Here is a 24234-nt window from a genome sequence, read left to right as displayed (position 1 = left end):
AAAGAAAATGTAAGCTCTCTCTCTAAAGGAAATAATTAGAATAGTAGAATTTGACCTAAATTAAAGGAAAATAGTATGCATGCCTATGAGTAGAAGTGCAGGAATACACACACACACACACACACACTCCTACCTAGAAATCCCCACATAGACTGAGATCAAAATGTTACTTCTTTACTTTTTCTAGTCTAATTAAAACATAAATTGTTGCCTATTGCCTGTTATCAGTTTAAACACATTATTAGTTAAATAGAAAACAAATATTAATTCGGAGTGTCAAAGTCACAGGCACAGTGATTATTAAAACAAGACATAGCTCCAAATTATACTGCTCACAAAAATTGGTATTTCAAAATGAATATGAAGCGATAAAATATCTGCTAATTTTTGTGAGCAGTAATAATATACCGTATCATATACTATGCTAATATGACAAGAAAAACCAGTCTTAACTAGTGTTCCTATTAAAAGATGCCTTTATAAATTCTGAAATTTAATCCCCATTCCAGAAATTAAATTTTACAGCAAAATATTTTCTCAGAATATGAAAGCTTTGTAATCTGTAAAAATAAAAACTCATAATGAAAGATAAAAGTTTCCTTATTATAATTTGCAACTATAAAGTTTTTTCACAAAACTTCCATTTAGTTTCTATTTCTTTAATGATTTGATTTAGTTATTCTTTTTTAACAAACGTCAATGATTAGGCTTATCTTTTTCGTTTAAATTTCATAAGAGAAAGAATCACAATGCACATTCTCTGACCAGATTTGTGTGTGTGGCCTATTTCTTCAAAATGTCTGATTCCACATGGATTTCTTCGCTTTTATTTATAACTTCCAGAAAGGATTCTCTCTAACAAATTAGCAACTCAAGGGCAACCAATTTGGAACCCAGGCCCTCAGAGCCCAGTACCTCAGGACTGTCACCTGCAATGTTTTCTAGAAGGACCAGGTAATGCAGACAAAGCTCGAACTTCTGTGTGAAGAGGAACCAAGTATAAGCCACCAGTGGGTGGTCCACTGAGGTCAGGGTTATAGTTCACAGAATAATTTGGAAATTATTCTCAGCTCGGATCTCCTTTATGAGGCCCGAGAATACACCCTTTAATTAGAATACAATTTCCAAAGCAGCCACTCCCTTGACTTTCCAGAGCTCAGTTATTCTCAGAAAAGTAAAAACAGCCTCATCATACTGACAGCTAACAGTCCCCTATAAATTATGCCTTAAATGTCCAACAAAGAAGGCAGCAGGCATCCGGGACAAGGAGATGTTAGCTGTCAGCCCTCACTAACCACTCTCAAGAATAGATAGAGAAAAAGAAGTCGTATTAAACAGTCACCCTCCTTCACTTCTTGCTTAGGCAGCAAAGCTGTCCCATGGAAGTTGGAAAAAGAGTGGGCTGTACATTTGAAAATGTTCCCGCACCCCAGCTGGACTCATTTTTCTGCTGATCCCTCCATCCAGTGAACCTCACGCTACAGTGGGAACAATAAAATCAATTCCATGAGAGCCAGCTGTCCGCCTCTGCCATGGTGCTCAGGGAGCCCCACAGGACTCCTGGAACGGGAGCCAGTCTGATCCTGACTCACACAGATGTTCCCTTCCTCCCCCGTGGAGCCCTGAGCCAGCCTTCTTTCCAGGGCCTATTGTTATTACAAAAGATTTACTGGGCCCCAAAAATGTGCTAAATGTTGAACCAAAAGAAAAATGCACATCTCCCTAACTGCAGGGTTAAGAGAGACAAACATTAAATCATATGGAGATGGCCAACTACTTTAGGAGAAAAGCCAAAGAAAGAAACTCAGGCAGCTTTGTACAGTTTCATAGCAGGCAGCTGGAATAGCAAAGCTATCATAATTATCAAACTTTCAAATGCTATCCAGGCTTGAGTCGTGTTTAAAAATGACATAAAAAGTTCCATTTCGGCAAATCTAGATATCAAATCTTTCTGTAGACCAAATAATATTGCTTTTGTCTGGAAAATTCTGACCAGGAAAATAACAAAAGTATAGTTTTTGAAATTTGTTGGCCCTGGACAGTTACCTCAGCGGTAAATGTCAACCCAGCATATGAAAGTCCCGGGTTCAATTTCCGGTCAGGGCACACAGAAGTGACCATCTGTTTCTTCATCTCTCATCCCTGCCCAATCTATCTTTCTCTTCTCTTCCCGCAACCATGCCTCGAATGGTTCGGGCAAAAAGTTGGCCCCAGGCACTGAGGATGGCTACATGGCCTCACCTCAGGCACTTAAATAGATTGGTTGTGAAGCAACAGAGCAGCAGCCCAGATGGACAGACCATCGCCTAGTAGGAGGCTTGGGCTTGCTGGGTGGATCCCGGTCAAGGCTCATGTGGGAGTCTGTCTCTGCCTCCCTGCCTCTCACTTAATTAAAAAAAAAAAAAGGAAGAAATTTGTTAACAGAATTCAGAGTTCGATGTCACCCACAAACATTTGGAAATTCTTGCCAGGTTTACATTTCAGGCGGGAGCAGCAAGACCAGCTTCGGCCATCATCTTTTGTATTTCCACTCATCTGCCATTTTTCTCAGCAGTCCTCTCAGAGGGGTAATAAGTCTCTCTTCTCTCTCTACATTCCTTCAGTGCATATTAGTAGAAAACTAGATTATTGTTCCCAAATGCTCCAGTGTCCGATGGGTACAGGCTTCAGCATTATCTCAATAAAAAAAATTTCATGCAATTTACAGTATTTTTATCACTGTCCACAAAATCAATATAGACAACAGTGAGAGTAGTTCATTTTAAATCCATTTTCTTTAATGGTATAAATTATGTGACTAAAATGAGCTTCACCACATAGCACAAAAAAATTTTAACACATTAAATATGACTCTTCAAATCCTTATACAATAGAACTTGTATTCTGGTTTTTGTCTTAGGAGTTCTTACTCCCGTATTCTTAGTGTGGGCTTTGGAAAAGGAGAGGAGGGAACTATATCAATTAAATGAAACACACACACTATAATTCTGTAACTGTGAAGAAAAATAGAAAAATAATTATGATCCCCAATGTGGAGATAAAGTTGTTTCTAAGACTTCCTAGCTCTCACTGACTCTGTAGCTGTAAGAAATCACGGACAAAATACATCAGCATCCACAGCAGAGTCAGCATTTAGACAGAAGAAAACTAATACATGTTTGGGGAATAAATGTTTGTTTGAAATAATGTTTATTTGATTCTTTGGAAAAAAAATATATAAATTTTGCTCCTCCCTAATTCTAGACCCTAATTTCCTTTCCTGAAACTAAAGTGTTAAAAAACCAAACAGTTCTAAAATTAAACTAAGAGGCATTCACTTTTAGAGCTTTTGTTTGAAACCTTGAAATTTCCTTCAGTAGTATTTTTATTGTTATTTTATGGGTTTTTTCCCTTTTTTTTTTCCTGCTTTCCTCAATTTGGTTTTCAGTTAGGGACAGATATTGGGCATTCTAGAGAGGAAAAGAAACATTCAAAGATTCAGAGTAAATGTAATATGTAACACAAGAAAGGGTCTATATTTTGAAGCTGTTGGATCTGAAGAATTTTTTTTTAAATGCTTGATCTAGAAAAGAATTCTCCTCTGTCTACTCTGAGAATAGAGTAAGACATAGCAACTTGGTTACTACAAATGAGAATTCCAAAATATTTAGTCCTATGCTCTTCCAGGTGTGGCATAACCGTGATCTTCACACTTACACGCGTACTGCAAAGAATAATTCATTATGTGGTAAATCATCTTGAACCCAGCTGGGGGAACGCAGTGACAAGAGGAAGCTGAGCTCCAGAGGATGACCTGATGGGAAGTCGGCCTTCTGAAGAGCATCCAAAAGACGCTGGCATTTCCAGACACTCCCAGAGTAAAATGAAAATATACCGAAGCTTTTTGCATTTATTTTACACAGCAATCTTAAGAAGAGGAAGAAAGTGAAAAGAAACCAAGTAGTGATAAAAATGTGAATTGTAAGAAATAGTTTGGAATCATCTGGCTTAAAAGAACGGGCCAGAATGACATTAGCAAAAGTAGTAGCTATTATCTGTTAGCTCTGTCCTCATCTTTCTCCTGTCATAGGCCACTTGGAATTGTCTGACTTGCACTTAGTCACTGCTCAAGAAGGAATTAAGTTTTATGTCTAAATCTCCCTGAAAACTGGGTCCAAAATTTACAGGTCAATTCTTCTTTCCTAAAGAAAGAATGAAATCTGATGGAGTATTTATTATGTGTATCCTAGTTTTAACCCTATATTGTAAAATTCTCATGAAACATTTTCAGATGAACTCTGAAAACTTTATTAATAGATTTCCAGCAAAATTTTAAGGTACAATGAACTCATAGCATGTTACCACAGTCATATCCCCAAATCACTGCATTTTTATTTAAAAGTACTTACTTCTGATGAGTTCATCAGCTGAACAATTTCCCCAAATGGTCTGGTCTTGTGTTTCTCCATGTGTGAAGCAGCTATTGGTGGCTTGAGTTATATCTCTTTCAGTATTTTCTTTATCACATTTTTCTGAATAAAAAACATATATATTTATTATTATTAAATGTTACATATATTTTGCTATTTCTTTTATTTTATAGATTTTTTTCTAAATGCTCCAAAGTCTTCCAAGATCTAAGAAAAAGGAAGCAATAGCTCTGTTGACCACTGAATACATATTGACTCAATAACAATTTATTGAGCACCTACTGCATGCCTAGCCTTGAAGAAACTGAGATGTTTAGAGTAAAAATAATCTGTCAAGAGTACTGTAAACAAATCATCAGAATACAGCAAGTGATCTTCCATGACAGAGAAAGGTGGAAAGGGCACATCAAGGATGACAGTGAGTGGGTCCATGAAGGTAGAGGGTGGCAGCCCCAGGGAAGCACCAAACGGGAAGAGACTCCAGTGAGAAGTGGAGATCAAGTTAGGCTGCATCTGAACGAGTTTTGAAAAGGCACGCAGTGCTCTTCATAGAAATTTGGGAAACAGTCAAGGAGTATGTTTTACATTCTCAGAGAGGAAGGGTGTTTAGGATGAGGGATCTCAACGTGGATTTACCGGTTCTCGGGGGAAAGTCAGTAAGTAAAAAATAAAAAAAAAAAGTAACAGCTTATTAGAAACATAACTCAGGCAAAAAGTAAACTATAACACATAGTAAAATGCATGTTACAAGAGGTCCGAGCACTAAAGGTGCTCAATGGTCTTAAAAAGATTAGTGGGAAGTCTCTTGACTTGGGGTGGTGAACACACACTGTGATACATTGTGGAGTTGTGCACCTGAAAACTGTATGACTTTATTGACCAATGTCACCCCAATAAATTCAATAAAAAAATTAATAATTAAAAGATTATTGGGAACTCTAAAAGTCACGGTAGGAGAACAGCAGGGCAAACTCTACCAGCCCGCACTTTGGCAATGGTTCCAACCCTGGAGAGAAGCACTTTGAGAGGGACACAAGAAGATAAGACGATAAAGGTTTGACTAGAGACAGAGAATGGATATTTTAATGTCAAGGTGAGAAATCTGGACCTAATTTAAAAGCACGATAAATAAGTAACACTAGCTTTTGAAGCTTTATGACTTCTCTAGTCAAAGCCATGCATTAGGAAGATGAATAAATTTGTACACAACAATGACTCTCACTTTAACTCATTTGGGTGGCTTTTAAAAAAACAAATGGGGCCCTGGCCGGTTGGCTCAGCGGTAGAGCGTCGGCCTGGCGTGCGGGGGACCCGGGTTCGATTCCCAGCCAGGGCACATAGGAGAAGCGCCCATTTGCTTCTCCACCCCCGCCCCCTCCTTCCTCTCTGTCTCTCTCTTCCCCTCCCGCAGCCAAGGCTCCATTGGAGCAAAGATGGCCCGGGTGCTGGGGATGGCTCCTTGGCCTCTGCCCCAGGCGCTAGAGTGGCTCTGGTCGCAGCAGAGCGACGCCCTGGAGGGGCAGAGCATCACCCCCTGGTGGGCAGAGCGTTGCCCCTGGTGGGCATGCCGGGTGGATCCCAGTCGGGCGCATGTGGGAGTCTGTCTGACTGTCTCTCCCCGTTTCCAGCTTCAGAAAAAAAAGAAAAACAAAAAAAAAACAAATGGGGAGGCGTGTTTAGGTGATTCCCCTGCACTTACATCCTTGAGAAGCACTGTGCTGTGAATGGAATGCAAGAACAGAGTAAAGGAGGAGAAAAAGAAACCTGGCACCGTCCAGGCAGAAGCTGATGAGAGCTTCATCAACTGAGGAACAAGACGGGGAAGGCGGTAGACATGAGAAAATAACCAGAGGCTGGTGCAGATACTGGAGAAGATGGAACTGAAGAGGTGGGGCTCTCTCAGTGTGGATTTGATTGAGAAAACCTGGAGACCAGGAGAAATACATATGTGTACATAGTAGATGTTTAGGCAATGAGCTACACAGTGGGGATACAATGAATTAGGACACACAGCCCAGGTCTTCGTTGGAGTTTACAATCTAGTGCAGGGGTCCCCAAACTTTTTACACAGGGGGCCAGTTCACTCACTGTCCCTCAGATCATTGGAGGGCCGAACTACAAAAAAAACAACAACTATGAACAAATCCCTATGCACACTGCACATTTCTTATTTTAAAGTAAAAAAACAAAACGGGAACAAATACAATATTTAAAATAAAGACCAAGTAAATTTAAATCAACAAACTGACCAGTATTTCAATGGGAACAATGGGCCTGCTTTTGGCTAATGAGATGGTTAATGTCAGGTTCCATATTTGTCAATGCTATCCGTAACAAGTGATATGACGTGCTTACAGAGCCAAGAGGCGTGCGTCCAGTGTCACTGGAAGTAGTACTGTACGTGAGTGACACCGCACTTTGCAGCACCGCCACACACAGTACTCCAGGAGCACAGATGCATCCTGAGCTCACTGACCACCAATGAAAGAGGTGCCCCTTCCGGAAGAGCGACAGGGGCAGATAAATGGCCTCAGGGGGCCGCATGCGGCCCGCGGGCTATAGTTTGGGGACCCCTGATCTAGTGGATAAGTTTAGTGCTGGCTATTTGAATTTGCAAACCACAAATAAAGTTATGAATAGAAACAGTCATCTTCTTAACTTGATTGCTAAAGTCATCCAAATGACTAGGCTCACCAAAGGAGTGAGTGTGAAGAGAAGCATGCCAAGTGGGATCTGCACAATCAGAAAGAATCAAAGAAGGAAGAGAAGCTCCATGTTGCCAAGTCATGGGAGCAAGGAAAGGAACGAAATTCAAGTATTAGCATTTCCAGTGGAAGGAAAGATCTCTGCACAAACACAATTTTCTCATGTACCGTTTCACAACAATTAAAAAGTTCTGATGTGAAGCACATTTCAACACATGAAAATACATGGACACACACCTGAGACTAAATCCAGAGAGTAAGAGATCCAAAAAATAAGGTCTTCAATGCTAAGTATTCTTAGAAAGCATAACCATAATAGGATAGCAGTAAAATATAAATTAGAAGCAGGCTAAACTAATATGTTCTAGATTTATGGAACATTTACTCAGCATTATCATAGAGAAAATGTAATCTTCCTGAGATCTGCTAGTTTCGATTAAAATCTTTACTTTTTAAAATAACTGCAGATATCTTTCCACTGCTACAGTCAATTCAAGACCTTTCGCTGATTATCAACAGAAAAGACTTTTATACCAACTCCCTCACACACGTGAAATCTCTCGTCAGCAGAGCCCAACATCACTTGCTGTTACTGGTTATGTAGCTGACTGCCGCCAGGTGTCATGCTAGTAGGCTTAATTCAATTAGTAACTTTAATTGAAGCTGAATGAAATTAATTATATAATTTTGAGCTGTTCAAGTTTAATTCCATTAAAATTAATTCATGAAACCAGGGCATTATGAGGCATTGCTGACTAAAAGAAAATAGGTATGAATAAAGCCTCTAGACACACTTGACTTACATTTGAATCATGTCCAATATTCAAGTGCTAAACAGGACCCTCTCGATTCTCCACTGAATAAATGAAACTGCCATGTGGTCCATATACACAAAGATTTAGTAGTGACGCTCTACTAAGAGGAAAATAAAAAGTTCTTCCTGCTCTAAATATTTATTAAGAAACAGCTTAATCATATATTTCGGTTTTTTCCAATTTCCTTATCTATGAAATTCTGGAATGAGGTGATCCTCTATAGAATCCTTCTCAAATTAAAAACAAAAGGAAAACTACCATTTTCTATCTTAGCATGTCCAAGAAATAATAAATGATATATAATGATCACTAAAGCCCAATCATCAGTCTATCCTACTTGGCTTCCTTTGAAAACTAAATGTCTCGACTCAAAGTCCGGTGTTGGGCTGGTGGCATGATCCACAGCACCCAGCCCAAAGCAAAGCTCAGAAGAGAGCCCATGTATAAAATTTAAATTGCCTACTGCCAATTCTTGCCTCTATAAACTAAACTTCTGTGACCACTTGACTCTTCTATGACTTTCTAATGTATGTACATTATTTTATTAACATCTCTTTAATATTTAAGAAATACTTATATGGCAGCCTCATAAATGATGCACAGTTACATCTTACACTGGAGAAATGCATGGAGAGGGAGCAATGTTTAATTGACAGACAACTGTAAGATCGGCACCATGATGTCCAGCCACGGAACCAACCTTCCCACAACTTTCAGTAGGTCAGCCATTACTCATTACAATACAAAAGGGCAGTTTCTAAGGCAGATATCTGTGATCACTGTAGGTTTGATGTGTCACTTCTGAACTGCAGAAGCAAAGGCTACAGTCGACCCAGTTTAATCGGTTCCTTTCTGGGTTTAAAGGGGTTATGGTTGTAATTCTATTACCATGTGGGCCTGAAAGACATATTCTGTAGGCAAGCAAATGATTTCAATGATGCATAAAATCAGTCTATACCTCTCTACAAGATTTCTATATATATATCCAGCAAGCATTCCTCCCCAACTCAGCAATTTTCTTTTAAAAGGGAGACTTGCCCTGGCCGGTTGGCTCAGCGGTAGAGCGTCGGCCTAGCGTGCGGAGGACCCGGGTTCAATTCCCGGCCAGGGCACACAGGAGAAGCGCCCATTTGCTTCTCCACCCCTCCGCCGCGCTTTCCTCTCTGTCTCTCTTCCCCTCCCACAGCCAAGGCTCCATTGGAGCAAAGATGGCCCGGGCGCTGGGGATGGCTCTGTGGCCTCTGCCCCAGGCGCTAGAGTGGCTCTGGTAGCAATATGGCGACGCCCAGGATGGGCAGAGCATCACCCCCTGGTGGGCAGAGCGTCGCCCCATGGTGGGCGTGCCGGGTGGATCCCGGTCGGGCGCATGCGGGAGTCTGTCTGACTGTCTCTCCCTGTTTCCAGCTTCAGAAAAATGAAAAAAAAAAAAAAAAAAATGAAAAAAAAAAAAAAAAAGGGAGACTTCATCATCTCAATAATGCTGCTGTTCTAAGCCAATGGTTCTTTTTGGTATTTTTTTTTCCTCATAGGCTCTTGAAACATAAAAATGCAAAGGTCCCAACCTCAGAAGACTCAATTTGGGTGGTGTGGGGCTAAGGGTCTGTCATTATCTTATGTGGCCAGGTTACATGTAGGTCACTGTTTCTAAGTAAGTGCTTCTGCACTAAGCAATTTAGAGAAAACTTAGAAAAGCCTATCAAATATTGAGATACAGACCTTGCTTCTCATCACCTTGTCACTTTATTCCAAGTAATCAGAAAATGCAATTTTATCTAATCACTAATTAATACAGAGATATTTAGTTCTGTCTCCGTGTCACCTCAACTATGAGAATACAAAACCTGAATTATACATAATGCTAATCAGTTGTACTAATAGGTGAATACATAATATGTTTTAGATATTAAAATGAAAGGGGAAGACACTTTAAAAATAGCAATAGACCAAAGTATAGTCGAGTCGCACACCGCTGGCGTCGGCTCCTGAAAAACTGGCTGCAGGCACTCCAGGGGGCCTACCTGAACACAGGCCTGCAGATGGGTCTCAGATAAAGAAAAAAGCTTTGCCCTGCAACACATTCTCTAGCTGAGAAAACCAAACATACCAATGAAATAATCATGCAACTACAAAACAAAAGGTCATAATTCTGACTCAAAGGCTGCCGAGCTGGTGTGACTGGGGATGGACCTCATTCCTTTGATGGGAAAGGAGGGCCCTGAGCTGGGTGCTTCCAGAGGCTGTGTTTGGCTCTAAAATTCTGTACTCTGACTCTGCACAAAGTCTAAACAATAGAGCCAAGTCTTCATATCCACTCTGAAGGGCACTTAGACTGGAGGAAGGGAATCGTAGAAAAGCCTTTACAAGGCATTGGATTTGAGTTAATGGTGACAACACGAATTAAGCAAGAGAATCAAAGAAAAAAAAAGTTCTAGATGATGAATTTAAATACAATATGTCCTACTCATAAATTACTGTCTTACAGGATCAATACTTCTTATTTTTTACTATTTTTCTAAAGAAGGACATGAATGGTGAGAAGCAATCTCTTTCCAATCTTATTCTTGCTGAAGAAGAAAGATAAAGATTCAGGTAAATAGAATTTCCATTTAATTGAAAATGCTATAATATTTTACCCGTTGGCATTACTCAAATTTAAAACTTTGAGAGTTTCACTTATCTCAGACAGTTGGGGAATAAAATAATTGAATGCTGATTAACAGAGAAAAATCTAAGAGTAATAAAAGTAAATTATATAGTAATAATTGGAAAACTATGTGTCATGTAATAGCCACTCAGTTGGTATGTGGTTATTAAATAAATACAAATAAAAAATACTTTTTTATTGAAAGAATTCATTAATTTTTGCAATTATAATATTAGCAACTTTCAAAGTACTTTAATATATAATATTTATTTGATCTTCAGAATTATGAATGATATAAGAAGAAAACGTTAGTTTAATTTTACTTATTAAAACACAAAGTGGATCTCAGGGATAGATATTCAGTTGGAAACAGGATGTTAAAATCCAGAGTTGGAAAGGATGTCACATTTCAGCTAAATTAATATCCCACCTAGTATAGAAAGCCAAATGCAATGCTCAGCCCTCCCCCCAAAACTTCGAGAACAGGGAACACATTCTAGTCTTGGTGATGGTTCATTACTAAGTTATTCTTCATTTTGAACATTAATCTGTTGTTAGGTAATTTATAACTAGTCCAAGTCCCTCCTATTGTAGTCAACTCAACTCCTCTATAAGACAACCAATCATTCAAACCATTAAAGACAGATATTCTTTCCCATCAGTCTGTAATCAAGCAAATAAATATATTATCTCAATAGTTAAATGCTTTTAACAGAGAAGTAACAAAATAATTTAGTAATGTTCATGAGGATGAAATTAGCTTGTCAAAGTTACTAATGAACTTTCAAATAAAGTATTAAGTTCTGTGTACTCCAAGGTGATCAAAAAAATAGGGATATTATTGTTATCTAAAAGTCCAAGTATGTGAATCCTTCCTGATCATAAAAAGACTCTCATTAGGTTCTCTGGAGCAGAAATACTAATATTAAACGGTACCTTGCACTGGAGAAGTTATTAAAAGCACAGAATCTGAAACTATGGTGGCCAGGTCCACCCCTAGAGATGTGGATTCTGAACAAGTTAATCTTTGTCAGCTTCTTCATCTGTGAAACGGGAACAAAAACAATACCTACAGCATGAGGTGGGTGTGGAAACGAAATCGTGCCTGTAAGGCAGAGTGCCTGGCATATATCAAACGCTTAGCTGCACTTGCTATTATTAAGTGCTATTGCAATAAGCACCTTCTTTTAAAACCTGCTATAAACTTATCAGAGGGAGGCTGTCGAGAGCAGTATCTATTCTATAATCCCTAAGTGAAAATCCATGCAAAAAAAAAAAAATGTTTCCAGACTAAATATAAGGAAAAATACTGCCTCCTCCAAGAAGCTGTATATTATTATTTTCCCTTATGGATAACAAAAACCATATTAAAGAAAATGCTTCATATTGACTCAAATTTACAGACAAAATTGAATAAGTGGGTTTGACCCTACAGTCTAAGTTTGTACATTTTGATTTTCCCTGAGTTTGAATCTCCTAGTCTACCTATATTTTCATTATTCCGTTTTAATTATTTTAAAAATGTACTCTTATAAGCCACCTCAAATATTTTACTAACCTAGGCAAAGAAATGTGTAAGTGCACAAACTAATCATCAAATACACTTTCTATTTGTTATCCATACTTTAACTCAGTGGTAGTCAACCTGGTCCTTACCGCCCACTAATGGGCGTTCCAGCTTTCATGGCAGGTGGTAGCAGAGCAACCAAAGTATAAATAAAAAGATTTAACTATAGTAAGTTGTTTTATAAAGATTTATTCTGCCAAACTTAGCGAAAATCCAACATAAAGTACTTGGTAAGTAATTATTATTATATGCTTTAACTTGCTGTAACTCTGCTTTATAAATTTAAAAAGTAAAGTTACTTCCCTACTTTATAAATCACAATTACTGTGGAACTGTGGGCAGTTGGAAAATTTTACTACTAACAGAGATACAAAAGTGGGCGGTATGTATAAAAAGGTTGATTACCCCTGCTTTAATTGCTTACTTCATAGAAGACTAATATAAATGAGAGCACTTGGCAGATATCCTTATAAAACCTCATGAAACATAATCAGTGTAAAATAAACTTATTTTTTATAGAAAGGAGAATAAGCAGCTTTCTTTGTGCTTAAATTCTAGGGCTTTTGCATGTTAGATCTCATCTATTTCAATTAAATATCTGATAAGCTAGGACACATCACTTATAAACCACATAGTATGTATACTCTTCTTGCTATGCAACCTATATTCATACTGCTTTTATATGTAAACCAATTGCTTTAAACAATTTCATTTTTATTCTTCCATTCTAATACCATCATTATTTCAGATGACCTATGTGTATTCTGGCTTATGAAATCTTTAGCAACCTGAGACCAAACTCTCTGGAAAAAGTAAAAAACTCTGGGTCTCTATTTCCCAGAGGCTCAGAAAAATGTGGAAATCTACAATGCTTCCCAAATGTAACCTTTAAAAACCAAAGATAAGGCAGCTTTCAGGAAGCTCTGAGGCTTTGGAATTTTACTTCTTCACTGATCCAAAAAGAAAAAAGTCCCAAGCCGAATGACCTTTAAGAAAACCTACCTGCTTTGTCTAATGTTCTTAAACAGATTAAAATCTCATTGTCCAAAAAATATGTTGAGATAATAATCAGAGCATTTTTAACAGACGAATAAGCAGATGTATAAAATTTCATAATATTATATTATAAACACAAGGAAGTTATTATATAAACAAGTATACTATAAATGTTGAATGAATTAAATGCTTAAATCAATTTAATTTAATCAATTGTTATTACCAATATTTTAAAAATAAGACTGAACAAAATCTAAAATGCATTCCTTCAAAGGGCTTCTTATGTGTTTTAAAGCTTATGGTACCCTGGCCAGATAGCTCGGTTTGTTGGAGCGTCATCTGGAAGAACAGAGATTGCCGGCTTGACCCCTGGTCAGGGCACATACAGGAACAGATCGATGTTCCTGTCTCTGTCTCTCTGTCTCTCTGTCTCTCTCTTTCTCCCCCGTCTTCTCTCTTAAATCAATAAAATAAAACTTTAGAAAGAAAAAAAGCTTATGGTGAGTGTAGCTCCAAAAGAACTGAAAATAAAATGACATGGACTCAACTATATAGTTTAGAGGTTGGGAGTGGTAAAGAAGAGTGGACTATACACACAGCAAAGTGGAAAAACAATTACATGCAGATGCAATGGAATATAAATATTAAAATCATAGGTACATAATTTATTTGAACTAATAGTTCAATAAATCATGGTTCTAAATAAATGGAGAGGGGAAGAGGAATTAGGCCTTTTCCACTTCAAAAAAAGTGTGACAAGGTGAGCCGATAGCAGGCTGATACCGGGGACCATGGCATATTATCTCAGTCATCTTAATCTGCTACAGCTATTACATCTAAATCTAAAGTTCCTTATCTTAACAGCATTTTTTCAGGATGACTGTCTCTGACATATTAAACTCCTGCCTCCTCAAGTACAAGTTCAATTGTGTTCTTTCTACCAATGAGTATGTTCATGCTAAAACCAAACACTCACAGACTCATGGAATTTGAAGTTACACGGACTCATAGAGGTCTTTTGGCCCAACCTGATAACATGATGAATTCAGGTAGAAACATTCAACACCCAGCATCCCCAAGAACAGGCCAAGGAGATTAAGCATGAGTACTTCCTGCAATAGGAGAACAGCCTCAAAAGACAGTTTATTTCAGTTTGAGATGACTTAATTATTCAAAGACTTCCTTCACTATTATCTAAAATCTACTTCCTTATAATCTTCACTTGTTCACCATATTTTGCTCTTTGCAACTCAAACAAAGTGAAGTCTAATCACATCTCTGTGCAACAGTCTTGTACTAGAAAATACCTCTGGTCTTTGTCTGTACCTTCTCTGCATTAAACACCCTCAATTAAGACAGTGGTTTTTCACAGCCTTCAGGTTCTCTTCACTCGTAAGGCATGACATTCTTACTCTTGTCTGGAAAGGTATCGTAAGCGTCTCCTTAAGGACTGTTGAAATCAGAAATGCCATACCTACGGAAGTCAGCCCTATGACCAAAAGACACTGAGGACTCTGCCATCTACGCCTTTTAAAATGACAACACACATCCTTCTTAAGCCTTTTAATATGATCACTGTTATGAGTGCCACAAGTTTTAAACTGTTACCTCTGAATTATAGCAAGTGACTTCATCAAGAATACTTTCTTTCCCACTGGTTAACAAGAATGAAGGCCAGTGGAAATAAAAAGTGAGCCAAAGGGGGTTGTTTCAACTGTAAAGATATTTCAAAGATATGATCTGAATCTGATAACAAATAAGGTAACGAAAGGAGAATAAGAAGTACAGTATATTACAATTTATTTCTTAGACTTCAGAATGATGGATTTGGATTAGAAGTCAGGGGATGTGTCCTCACTGGTAATTTTTCTAAGGGTCAAAACAGGAGACCCTCATTTAGCTCACTAACTCAGCCTCTTGCTTCCTGGGCCTCTCTCTGGGATGCTGTCTTCTCTGGATTCTCTTTAGGACCAGCGACCCATTCTGGTTCTGTAATCCAGTTCAGTTACCTCCAGGAGTACAACGTATAGATTCATTAACCTAGCCCTCATTCCTGTCCTGCCTATAGATTCAAAGTTTCAACTGTAGGCCCTGGCCAGGTGGCTCAGTTGGTTAGAGCATCCTCCCAGTACACCAAGGTTGCGGGTTTGATCCCCAGTCAGGGCACATAAAAGAACCAACCAATGGATGCATAAATAAGAGGCACAATAAATCAATGTTTCTCTCTCCTTTCCTTCCTGGCTAAAAAAATCAATAAAATATATATTTTTTTAAGTTTCAACTCTATGTGAATAAGTCTTTAGCAAATCAAAATCAACATTCCCTAAAATTCATCCCCTCTTCTCTTCTGTCCCTGCTCATTTCTCCAACTGTGGTCTATACCTTGGTCAATGGTATTCACAGAGCTATTTTTTAAACACTGTTTTCCCCTTATTTCCCTGCCCTAACATAACCAAGTACCAGATCAGATCGTGCTAGCTACAACTTCCTAATTTCTCTCAAATCTGTAATTTGAAATAATGGTCATCTGAAATAATGATGGTATTAGAATGGAAGAATAAAAAGGAAATTGTTTAAAGCAATTGGTTTACATATAAAAGCAGTATGAATATAGGTTGCATAGCAAGAAGAGTATACATACTATGTGTTTATAAGTGATGTGTCCTAGCTTATCAGATATTTAATTGAAATAGATGAGATCTAACATCCTTCTTCACACCACTCCCAGTGTTCCAATCCCTTTCTCCCCCACCCACAAATAACACAAAGACTGAATATGTTACTCATTAGCTCAAGTATTCTGCACATTGATGAAAAAACAATAGTTTTTTAAAATATGTGTGTGTGTTAATTCCTATACTACTCCATAATTTCATCTTGTATTTCAGTGAGAAATAAATAGTGAAAACACTCAGAAAAGCTTACTAAATACTTGCATGTTTCTTGGGTGACGGAAGAAATAAGAACAACAACAGGCCTATGTTCAGAGACCCAAAAGATCAAGGGCTGACCTACCCTTGAAAAAAGAGAAGAAGGACGACATCTTGGAATAGAAAAAGTGACGCGAGGAAGCTGGTTCCTCTGTGCTCTGCCACCTACCTTTAGAGGGCCTGTCACCTGCTCAACCACAAGCTGTCTGCCTTATTTTTAGTGCTCAACTCTGCATAATTGAAACTGAAAACACCAACAAACTGTGTGTTCTTCATCTGAGGCCTCTCGCAGCCCAACCCAGACAAAACCAACTTTTCTGCCACCTTGAGATTCTCTGTCAATCTCATAAGTTTATGCTGCATTTTGTACCAGTCAGCTGGCAACTAGCCACAGATGAAGCTGTCATGTGGCTCTCATGGTAATCCTAAACAATACTTAGAAAAGGGATCACAGTTTAACTTGGCATATATTTATATCCCATCCTTTCTCTCACCTCGTTTATAAGGTCCTTCTGGGCAAAACTGGGCATTAAAGATTTTTAATCTTCACAAGGCTTTGCACATTGTAGGCACACAAAAATATTTTGTTCACAGGGTTTCCCCTTAAAATAAATGTGTTGATAATAAATTATATGTATCAGCATGAAACGTTATTTCAGCCTTTATTCCCGAAACTACTGAAGTATCAGGCACAAAAAGCACATGTATGTGAATCATCTCACTTCAGATCATGTGGGTGTGAATCTGAAAACAGAAGTGTTGCAAGTAGAAACCACAAACAAAATTAATGTTAAATAAATCTTCTCAGTTCCTACTTTGTGAACCCTAAGCAATCCCAACTGGAGTCTAGAAAATGTAACTCAATTTCAGAACTTAAGGTTAAAAGCTTACCTCCTTGAGCATACGTATGCTAATGTGAAACAAAAAAAAGATAAGAAACGTTTAAATAACTTCAATAAAGTGTTAATGGCAAAAGGGGCAAGAGAAGGAACAAAGAGAGAGAAAGAGAAAGAAAGAAGCATCCAAAACACTGGAACATAAGCGTCAACTGATCCCGATCCAGGAGGGGCTGCAGCATCTTTAATCCTGACTGAACAAGTCACCCCAGTTCAACCGCTCACACACACATCTAGAATCTAATCTGTGCTCAATCAGTGCTCCCCTGATACAAACTGAATAAAGGTTTTTGAAAATACAGACAGAAAAGCCACACTTCCTGCTTTTTACATAGTAAAATTACAGTTAACTCAGAAAAACCACTTGGTTGGTGTCTCTCCTTTGTTTGTTGTTCTACTAATTTTCCATTTGCAAATGGCGTAACTTGAGATTGTGTCAATTTATATTTCCATATTTTCCCCATTATCTTTTATTATTATAAAAATACAATGCAAGTAAGATAACTGTACGCTGTTATTAGACCTTTCCATGAAATCACATCAACAAAATGCAGGAAATAAAAGTTGAAAGCAACAGGAAAGGCCCTACACACCCAGAAATTCCACAGCAGCCCCTGGAAAGGTCACTCGATTACATATATTAAATCCTGGAATGTGAACTAACCAGACAAGGCCAACAGGCATGGTTCTGGCGGGCCAGAAACCTTAACCTGCTGCACCTCTGGAGTCTCTGGCCCCCCAAACAGCCTGAAACACAGTCCAGTCAGTACGAACACACGCTCGATCCTGCCCCCTTTTCCTTCCACTGCTTCCACCCTCCCAACCTCCAACTCCGGACTGATTTCAAAAGTCCACTCTGTCTTCCTCTATTCCTAAACTTCTGCATGCTTCCTACAGAAAGACAATCAACTGTACTGACTGTTTCCACTAAAAATTCATGCCACCCATTCTTAGCTAAGCCCTCAGTATTACTGAGCATCCCTTCTGTTTACGCCAGATTGACTCCCTCCTAAATTCTTCATGCTTCCAAATCTTTTCCACAGATCTCAAATTTCTTGACTCACCCTAACCCCCTTGCTTTCAGCAAATATCACCATCTACTTTGCCGAGAAAATCTAGGTCCTCCTCAATATTCTTTTTTCACATCACATTTTCTCTAGGTTATGACTCATACTTTTGTCCCATCCGCATCTCAACGGGGAACAAACATTCCCAACTTTCCTAAGACTGGACTCTTCAACTTATTCCTTCCCAGAATTCTGCCCCTTCAGTTGAAAACGCTGACCACAGCATCACTCCACCCCAGGCGCTTTCACCTCAACCCGCTCTGCCGCTGGTTTCTTTCCATTAACGTGTGGTGAGCATGATCAAAACCCACGCATTCGAAAAGAGCCGCCTGCACACCTTGTTTCTCTCTTACACCCCTGCTCCCAGGACCACTGAACATCTATCTCACACTTCTGTGAACAGTCCTAATAGACTCTTTCTCTGTATTCTTTCCCTTCTCCTCCCTAAAGTATTGTCACTCCCCAAATCTGTCCTCAGTCCTCTCTCTCATTCTCGTGCCAATCCATCAGCTTCCTAGTGACAAACTTTCCATCTTGATCCTGGCCCCCACCCCTCTCCTAATGACAAATTCCCTTTTTCAGTGGCCTGCTGCCACCACGGCTAGGGGAAGTTCCGTGGAACCAACATGATCAAAAGAATATTCAAAACTTCTTCCTATATACCCACCACTCTGGCTGAAAGGCAAACCTATGTATAGATTACCTTAAATTTCTACCTTTTCACCATCTCCCATATTAAATACTTTGCCTAATCATATCAATACAAGTCAAGAAAATTTGGATACTGTGACTGGCTTTAGTAAATTCAAAGTTAGATAAGTAAAAATGAAGGCCCAAAGGGGCTCTCTCGGCAAGGTAGGGCTTTATCCCACTTTTGATATTGTTCTTAAATCAGCTTCTCAACCCTACTCCCAATGGTGCGAGCCTGGATCCACTAATCTTCGGTCAGGCTGTTGTAATATCTTCCTGAAAAATCACTCCATCCACTCTCGCCCAAACTTCCAAAATCAGCCTTTGAACTGCCACCAGATTGATTTTTCTAAAAGCACCAATTTGGCCTTGTCATTTCCCTTCTCAAGAACTTTTAAGGGTATGTCATTGCCTACGAAATGAATATGCAAACTGCTCAGCATGAGAATCGGGGCCATCCTCCAAAGGACTTCAGCCTGTCTCGACAGCCTGACCTCATTCTCTGCTCCTTCATACAGCCTGTACAGCACCTTAGTGAAGTTCAGCCTTCTCTAATAATCCCTCCAACCCTTGCTTTTGATTACGCATATCCACAGAGCTGAATGCTATGAGTACGCTTCTTGGCCAAACTCATATCAAACATTTACTTGAGTTCTTCCCAGATGCTCCAGCTAGAGATGCTTTCTCCCTCCCATGTCCTGCCATCCCACTGTCCCATCAGTCCACTTTATATTACAGGCAGTGATGGGATTCAAATAACTTAACAACCAGTTCTCTGCCCTAATGACCATTTTAAGTATAAAATACAATATAATGAATGGAGGTTTACTATTTTATGCATTTAATACTTAAATAAGAACGATAAAAAAATGTACACAAAACTAGATTATGTTATAAGGAAAAGTCTTAAAATACTAATGAAAAATATTAAAGAATACCTGACAAAATCCTAAAACTGTTAAGATATTTCCATACTGCTTCTTAACTGGCATCCTCACTTGCAATTTTTTCACCTATGGACGGAATGACCATGACTACGGGGCCCTTAGGATAGATACGCTGTTGCACCGATGAATGTTAAAAAGAGTAAGGAATGTAAATTTGTGATTTCCACATTGAGCAGCTGCCCAGGTGCACACCGTAGAAAGAACCCTGATTACAAGTGCTATTTAACCAGTGTGCAGAACTCAACAAAAAAAATAGGTATGGGTTCTGCCGAACCTATAAGAACCGGCTGAATCCCACCACTGATTATAGGCATGTGTGTTTCTCCCATCATCCTGCAGGCCCCTGATCCCCAGGTTTCATTCATCAATCTGTTTCTCTTGGTACTTATCATATATCAGGGTTGGTTCATTCTCTCTCTCTCCCTTCTCCCTCTTTCGCTCACTCTGTGTATGTGTGTATACACACATATATAAAACATTTATAGACGAGCTCAGTAGGGTAGAAATAAACAATGTAAAGAGAAACAAAAAGGACACGCTAGAGATGAAAATCAATACTAAAATTAAACCTCTATACATATGCCCTGAAATACAGAAACACATAGAAATGCTTTTCCTATTCCCAACCTCCACCCTGACCCCAAAACTGTGTCTTTTCATCGCCTGACTCACACTTGTTCTGGACAGCATTTAAGTTCCCCTTTTCCACAGCAGTTATTCCACAAACACGTATCAGGATCTGTTTAAGAGTTAGCAGTACCACCTACCTAAATCCAGATTGTACCCCATCATCTAAGTTCTTAACATGCCAGCCACCAGCTCAGCTCATAGCATGTAGCCCCTTGAACTTTTTTTCATGGTTCTCATCTCAAACAATTCAACCTTTAAAAACACTTTCTTAAATTTGTGAATGTCTTCTCTAATCACTTCCTTCCTTCCTCCCACCTTCTCCTCTTAGTTTTTTCCCAGCTACATCCTCTTCTTATTCACGTGATTCTTTTTCTTAGCAAAAGGAAAATGAAATATGCCTAGCTGATAAGCCTTGCACTTCTATAACTAAACTTACAAAATAAACACTACTTCCTTTAGACTTAGGAAGAAATCAGGAGTATAAGTTTTAAGGTGCTTGAAAATGTCCCTAAATCTTCTTCCAAATCTAGACAAGTTTCTTTAGTTTTCTAACTAAGCCTGTCTTTGCTCAAACTCTTATATTCAAATGTTTCAAAACAGTTTCTATTCAACTTAATTTTGTTGTTAGCTATTTGGCTGTTAAAATCTTTTCTATGTTTTATCCTCGTAAACATGTGAAACGTAATAAAATTTAATTCCAACACTTTTTTGAGGTTTACTATGGAACTAAATATAATTTATCACTGTTTCTATTAGAAAGGATAATCCAGTTTACAAAAATCCACCTCACAAATTGCCACAACCCATATGCAGATTAAGGGCTTCTTTCCTTATTATCCCACAAAGCTGGGATCACCAAAGAGGTATAGGGTGGCAGGCAGGTCAAGAATATCTACTGAGGTGGTAGAAGAAAGTATTAAATCTATTTTATTTCTTTTTACCTCATCCTTTTAAATTTTATTTATGTATTTTTTTCTAATGTTCGAAATACATTTGTGTTCCATTCATATAATTTCTGAGGATGAACGCTCAGACCTTTTTAACTGGAATACATAATGAAAATGTTAGAAAATGCTGACAAAGAATGCAAAGTTTGCAACTTTGAAATGGGGCTTTTTAAAAGCTTTTTGAGCCTCACTGGTGGTGGCACAGTGGATAGAGCATCAACATGGGACATCGATGTAGCTGGCTTGAATACAAGCTCACCAGCTTGGATACAGGGTTACCAGCTTAAGCAAGGGGTCATCAACATGATCCCATGATCAGTGGCTTGATCCCAAAGATCACTGACTTAAAACCCAAGGTTTCAAGTCACTGACTTGAGCAAAGGGTCACTGGCTCAGCTGGAGTCCCGCTTACACCCCCATCAGGACATATATGAGAAAGCAATCAATGAACTAAAGTGATGTAACTATGAGTTGATGTTTCTCATCTCTCTCCCTTCCTATCCCTGACTGTCTCTCTCTTTCTCTCTCACAAGAAAAATAAAAAAGAAAAGCTTTTTGAAATTTTTCTACTAAAATAGACTTTTTAAAATCTATCAAGATGGGTAAAACCTGATAAAACAATAAAGCAATGATTATTAACTAGAGATAGAGAGCACATGCATGTTGAAAAAGGCAGATTCTTGCTTCTCACCCCAGGGATTTTGAGACAGCAATGCCCATGGCCTTTAGAGATGAGGATAGTACTGTAACACTACTGCCACTCTGGGCCAGATCATTCTCTGAGGGGTTATCTTGTCCTGTGTACTGTAAGAGGTTTAGCATCGTCCCTGTCTTCTATCCACTAGATGTAGGGAGCACCCAGCCCACTCCTTGTTGTGACAACAAAACATGTCTCCAGACTTTGCCAATTGTCTACGCAGTGATTTTCAACCTTTTTTTTTTTTCATGGCACAAACACACACTAATTACTAAGGTCAGTGCCCCTGACTAAATACAACCATTTTCATCTAATGGCACAAATAAATTAGTTACTAAAGAAGAAGAGGTCAGGGCCCCTTTTCTTTAGTAATTGGTTTATGAGTGAGTGAGAAACAAAGGTTGAAAATCACAGAGGGCACATTCTTCCCCAATTGAGACCAGAGATAAAGGCTGTCCAAATATGATACACTTTTAGGCCGTGGCTGGCTAGCTTAGCGGTAGGGCGTCACCCAGCATGTGGAAGTCCCAGGTTCGATTCCCGGCCAGGGCACACAGGAGAAGCACCCATCTGCTTCTCCACCTTTCCCCCCTCCTTTCTCTCTATCTCTCTCTTTCTCTCCTGCAGTCAAGACTCCACTGGAGCAAAGTTGGCCTGGGAGCTGAGGACAGCTCCATGGCCTCCGCCTCAGGTGCTAGAATGGCTCCAGTTGCAACGGAGCAATGTCCTGGATGGTCAGAGCATCGCCCCCTGGTGGGCATGCCAGTGGATCCCAGTCGGGCACATGCAGGAGTCTGTCTCTCTGCCTTCCTGCTTCTCACTCCAGAGAAATAAAAAAAATTAAAAAATATATATATATATACATATGTATATGTATATATATGATACACTTTGAGAAACACCACCTGTTGGGAAAAGAGCTGTGTTAGGCTTGCTTGCTTGCACTTTGCATGATTAGCGCATGAGCACGTGGCAGAGCTATGTGTATGTAACCTACTACATGGCCAGTAGCCACAGCCGTCACAGCCGCCTGGCATGTGCAGGTTCACATTAGATTCAGACAGATGGCAGAGAAACAGCAGAGCTGAAAACTGGTGGGCCATACCTTTATTCTTGCCTTGCAACCAGCTGGCGAGTAAACACAAACACACAGGAAATCACAACCCACTCACATATTCTCCAGTTTCACAACCAGGAGAATCTTTTCCGGTTTTTCCTAGAATCAAAGGACCCCACTAGCTCAGTCACCTCTAGTTCCCCGTCTCCTCTCTGCACAAACTCTGCACACTGGCTTCTCCTTCAGCACCCTGCCTTCTTGGCTGCTTTCTCTTCAACAGCATGGCCTCCTTCCCCTCCAGTCTCCTTTTTGCCATGAAAACCCCTCCTCCAGCACACATTAGCATAACAAAGCCCCTTCCAAGCAGGAAGGTAATTAGCCATTTCACCTGGGCAGCACCCTTTTTAACAAAGAGAGCAAAAGAATCACAGTTTACAAACTTATTTGCCCAACACCTACATAAGGCTACAGGTACTTTCTCTTGGCGAAGATCACTTGCCCTTCACTGTGACGGACTGTTTTCCTGTTTGCTCGCCCACCAATGCAAGACTAATAAATAGGAATGGCCCATACTTTCTGGCTCCACAGTTCCTCTACCGTCTGCCCAAATCCAGTGTGAACCTGCCTGGCCTCGACAACCAGCATTACACCACCCTTAATCAAAAGGATAAGATAAGATGATAAAAGTAGAAGAATATGGATATTATAAACATACATTGCATAAAGTGAAATAAACAGGCTTCCCATAAAGGAAACGTGCTTAGCCACTATAAATTCCTGACAACTCGGCTAAGCTTCTAAGTCAAAGCTCTTCTCATGTAATTTCAACTTGAAGATTTTCTCCCTAGCTTCTATTTTAAATTATTTTTAATTAACTTCACTGGCATTTTGCATCCTGCTATGCAAAGTCCGCCTAATAATCTCAGAGGACTCTCCCAGGAGAGAAGAGTGCATTAAATCACACATTATCACATTAAAATACATTCCAGCACTCATAGTCCAACAGTCTAAGTCTTGATGAATGCAATGAGGTGGGGGTGGGGTATGCAGGGATGGGAACAGGCTCAAGTGATTCACAGAACCCAAACCCCATTATCTTCAACTCATCCATCTGTAGGAAAAAGTTGTATTGATTCTCCGCTTCAAGCACATTTATCACAATGACATACAGTATACTTAACAATTTGTGCTTCTGCCCTGATTCCTACTGTGTATGAGACCTTGGACAAGTCCTTTA

The 24234-nt window shown here is 39.2% G+C and overlaps 1 protein-coding gene across 1 annotated transcript in view; it reads right to left on the bottom strand.

The window, feature by feature from the left end:
- MDFIC (MyoD family inhibitor domain containing) overlaps window positions 1–24234 on the bottom strand; it is a 96678-nt gene that overhangs the window by 68442 nt on the left and 4002 nt on the right. The window contains exon 3 of the mRNA XM_066362528.1: window positions 4389–4511. Coding sequence (XP_066218625.1) covers window positions 4389–4511 — 123 coding nt within the window. The remainder of the gene's footprint in view (window positions 1–4388; window positions 4512–24234) is intronic.

Source organism: Saccopteryx leptura, chromosome 2, assembly GCF_036850995.1.
Source record: "Saccopteryx leptura isolate mSacLep1 chromosome 2, mSacLep1_pri_phased_curated, whole genome shotgun sequence".
Lineage (NCBI taxonomy): Eukaryota > Metazoa > Chordata > Mammalia > Chiroptera > Emballonuridae > Saccopteryx > Saccopteryx leptura.
Note: the sequence above shows the minus strand (reverse complement) of the source record. Positions and strands in the feature narration are given on the sequence as shown.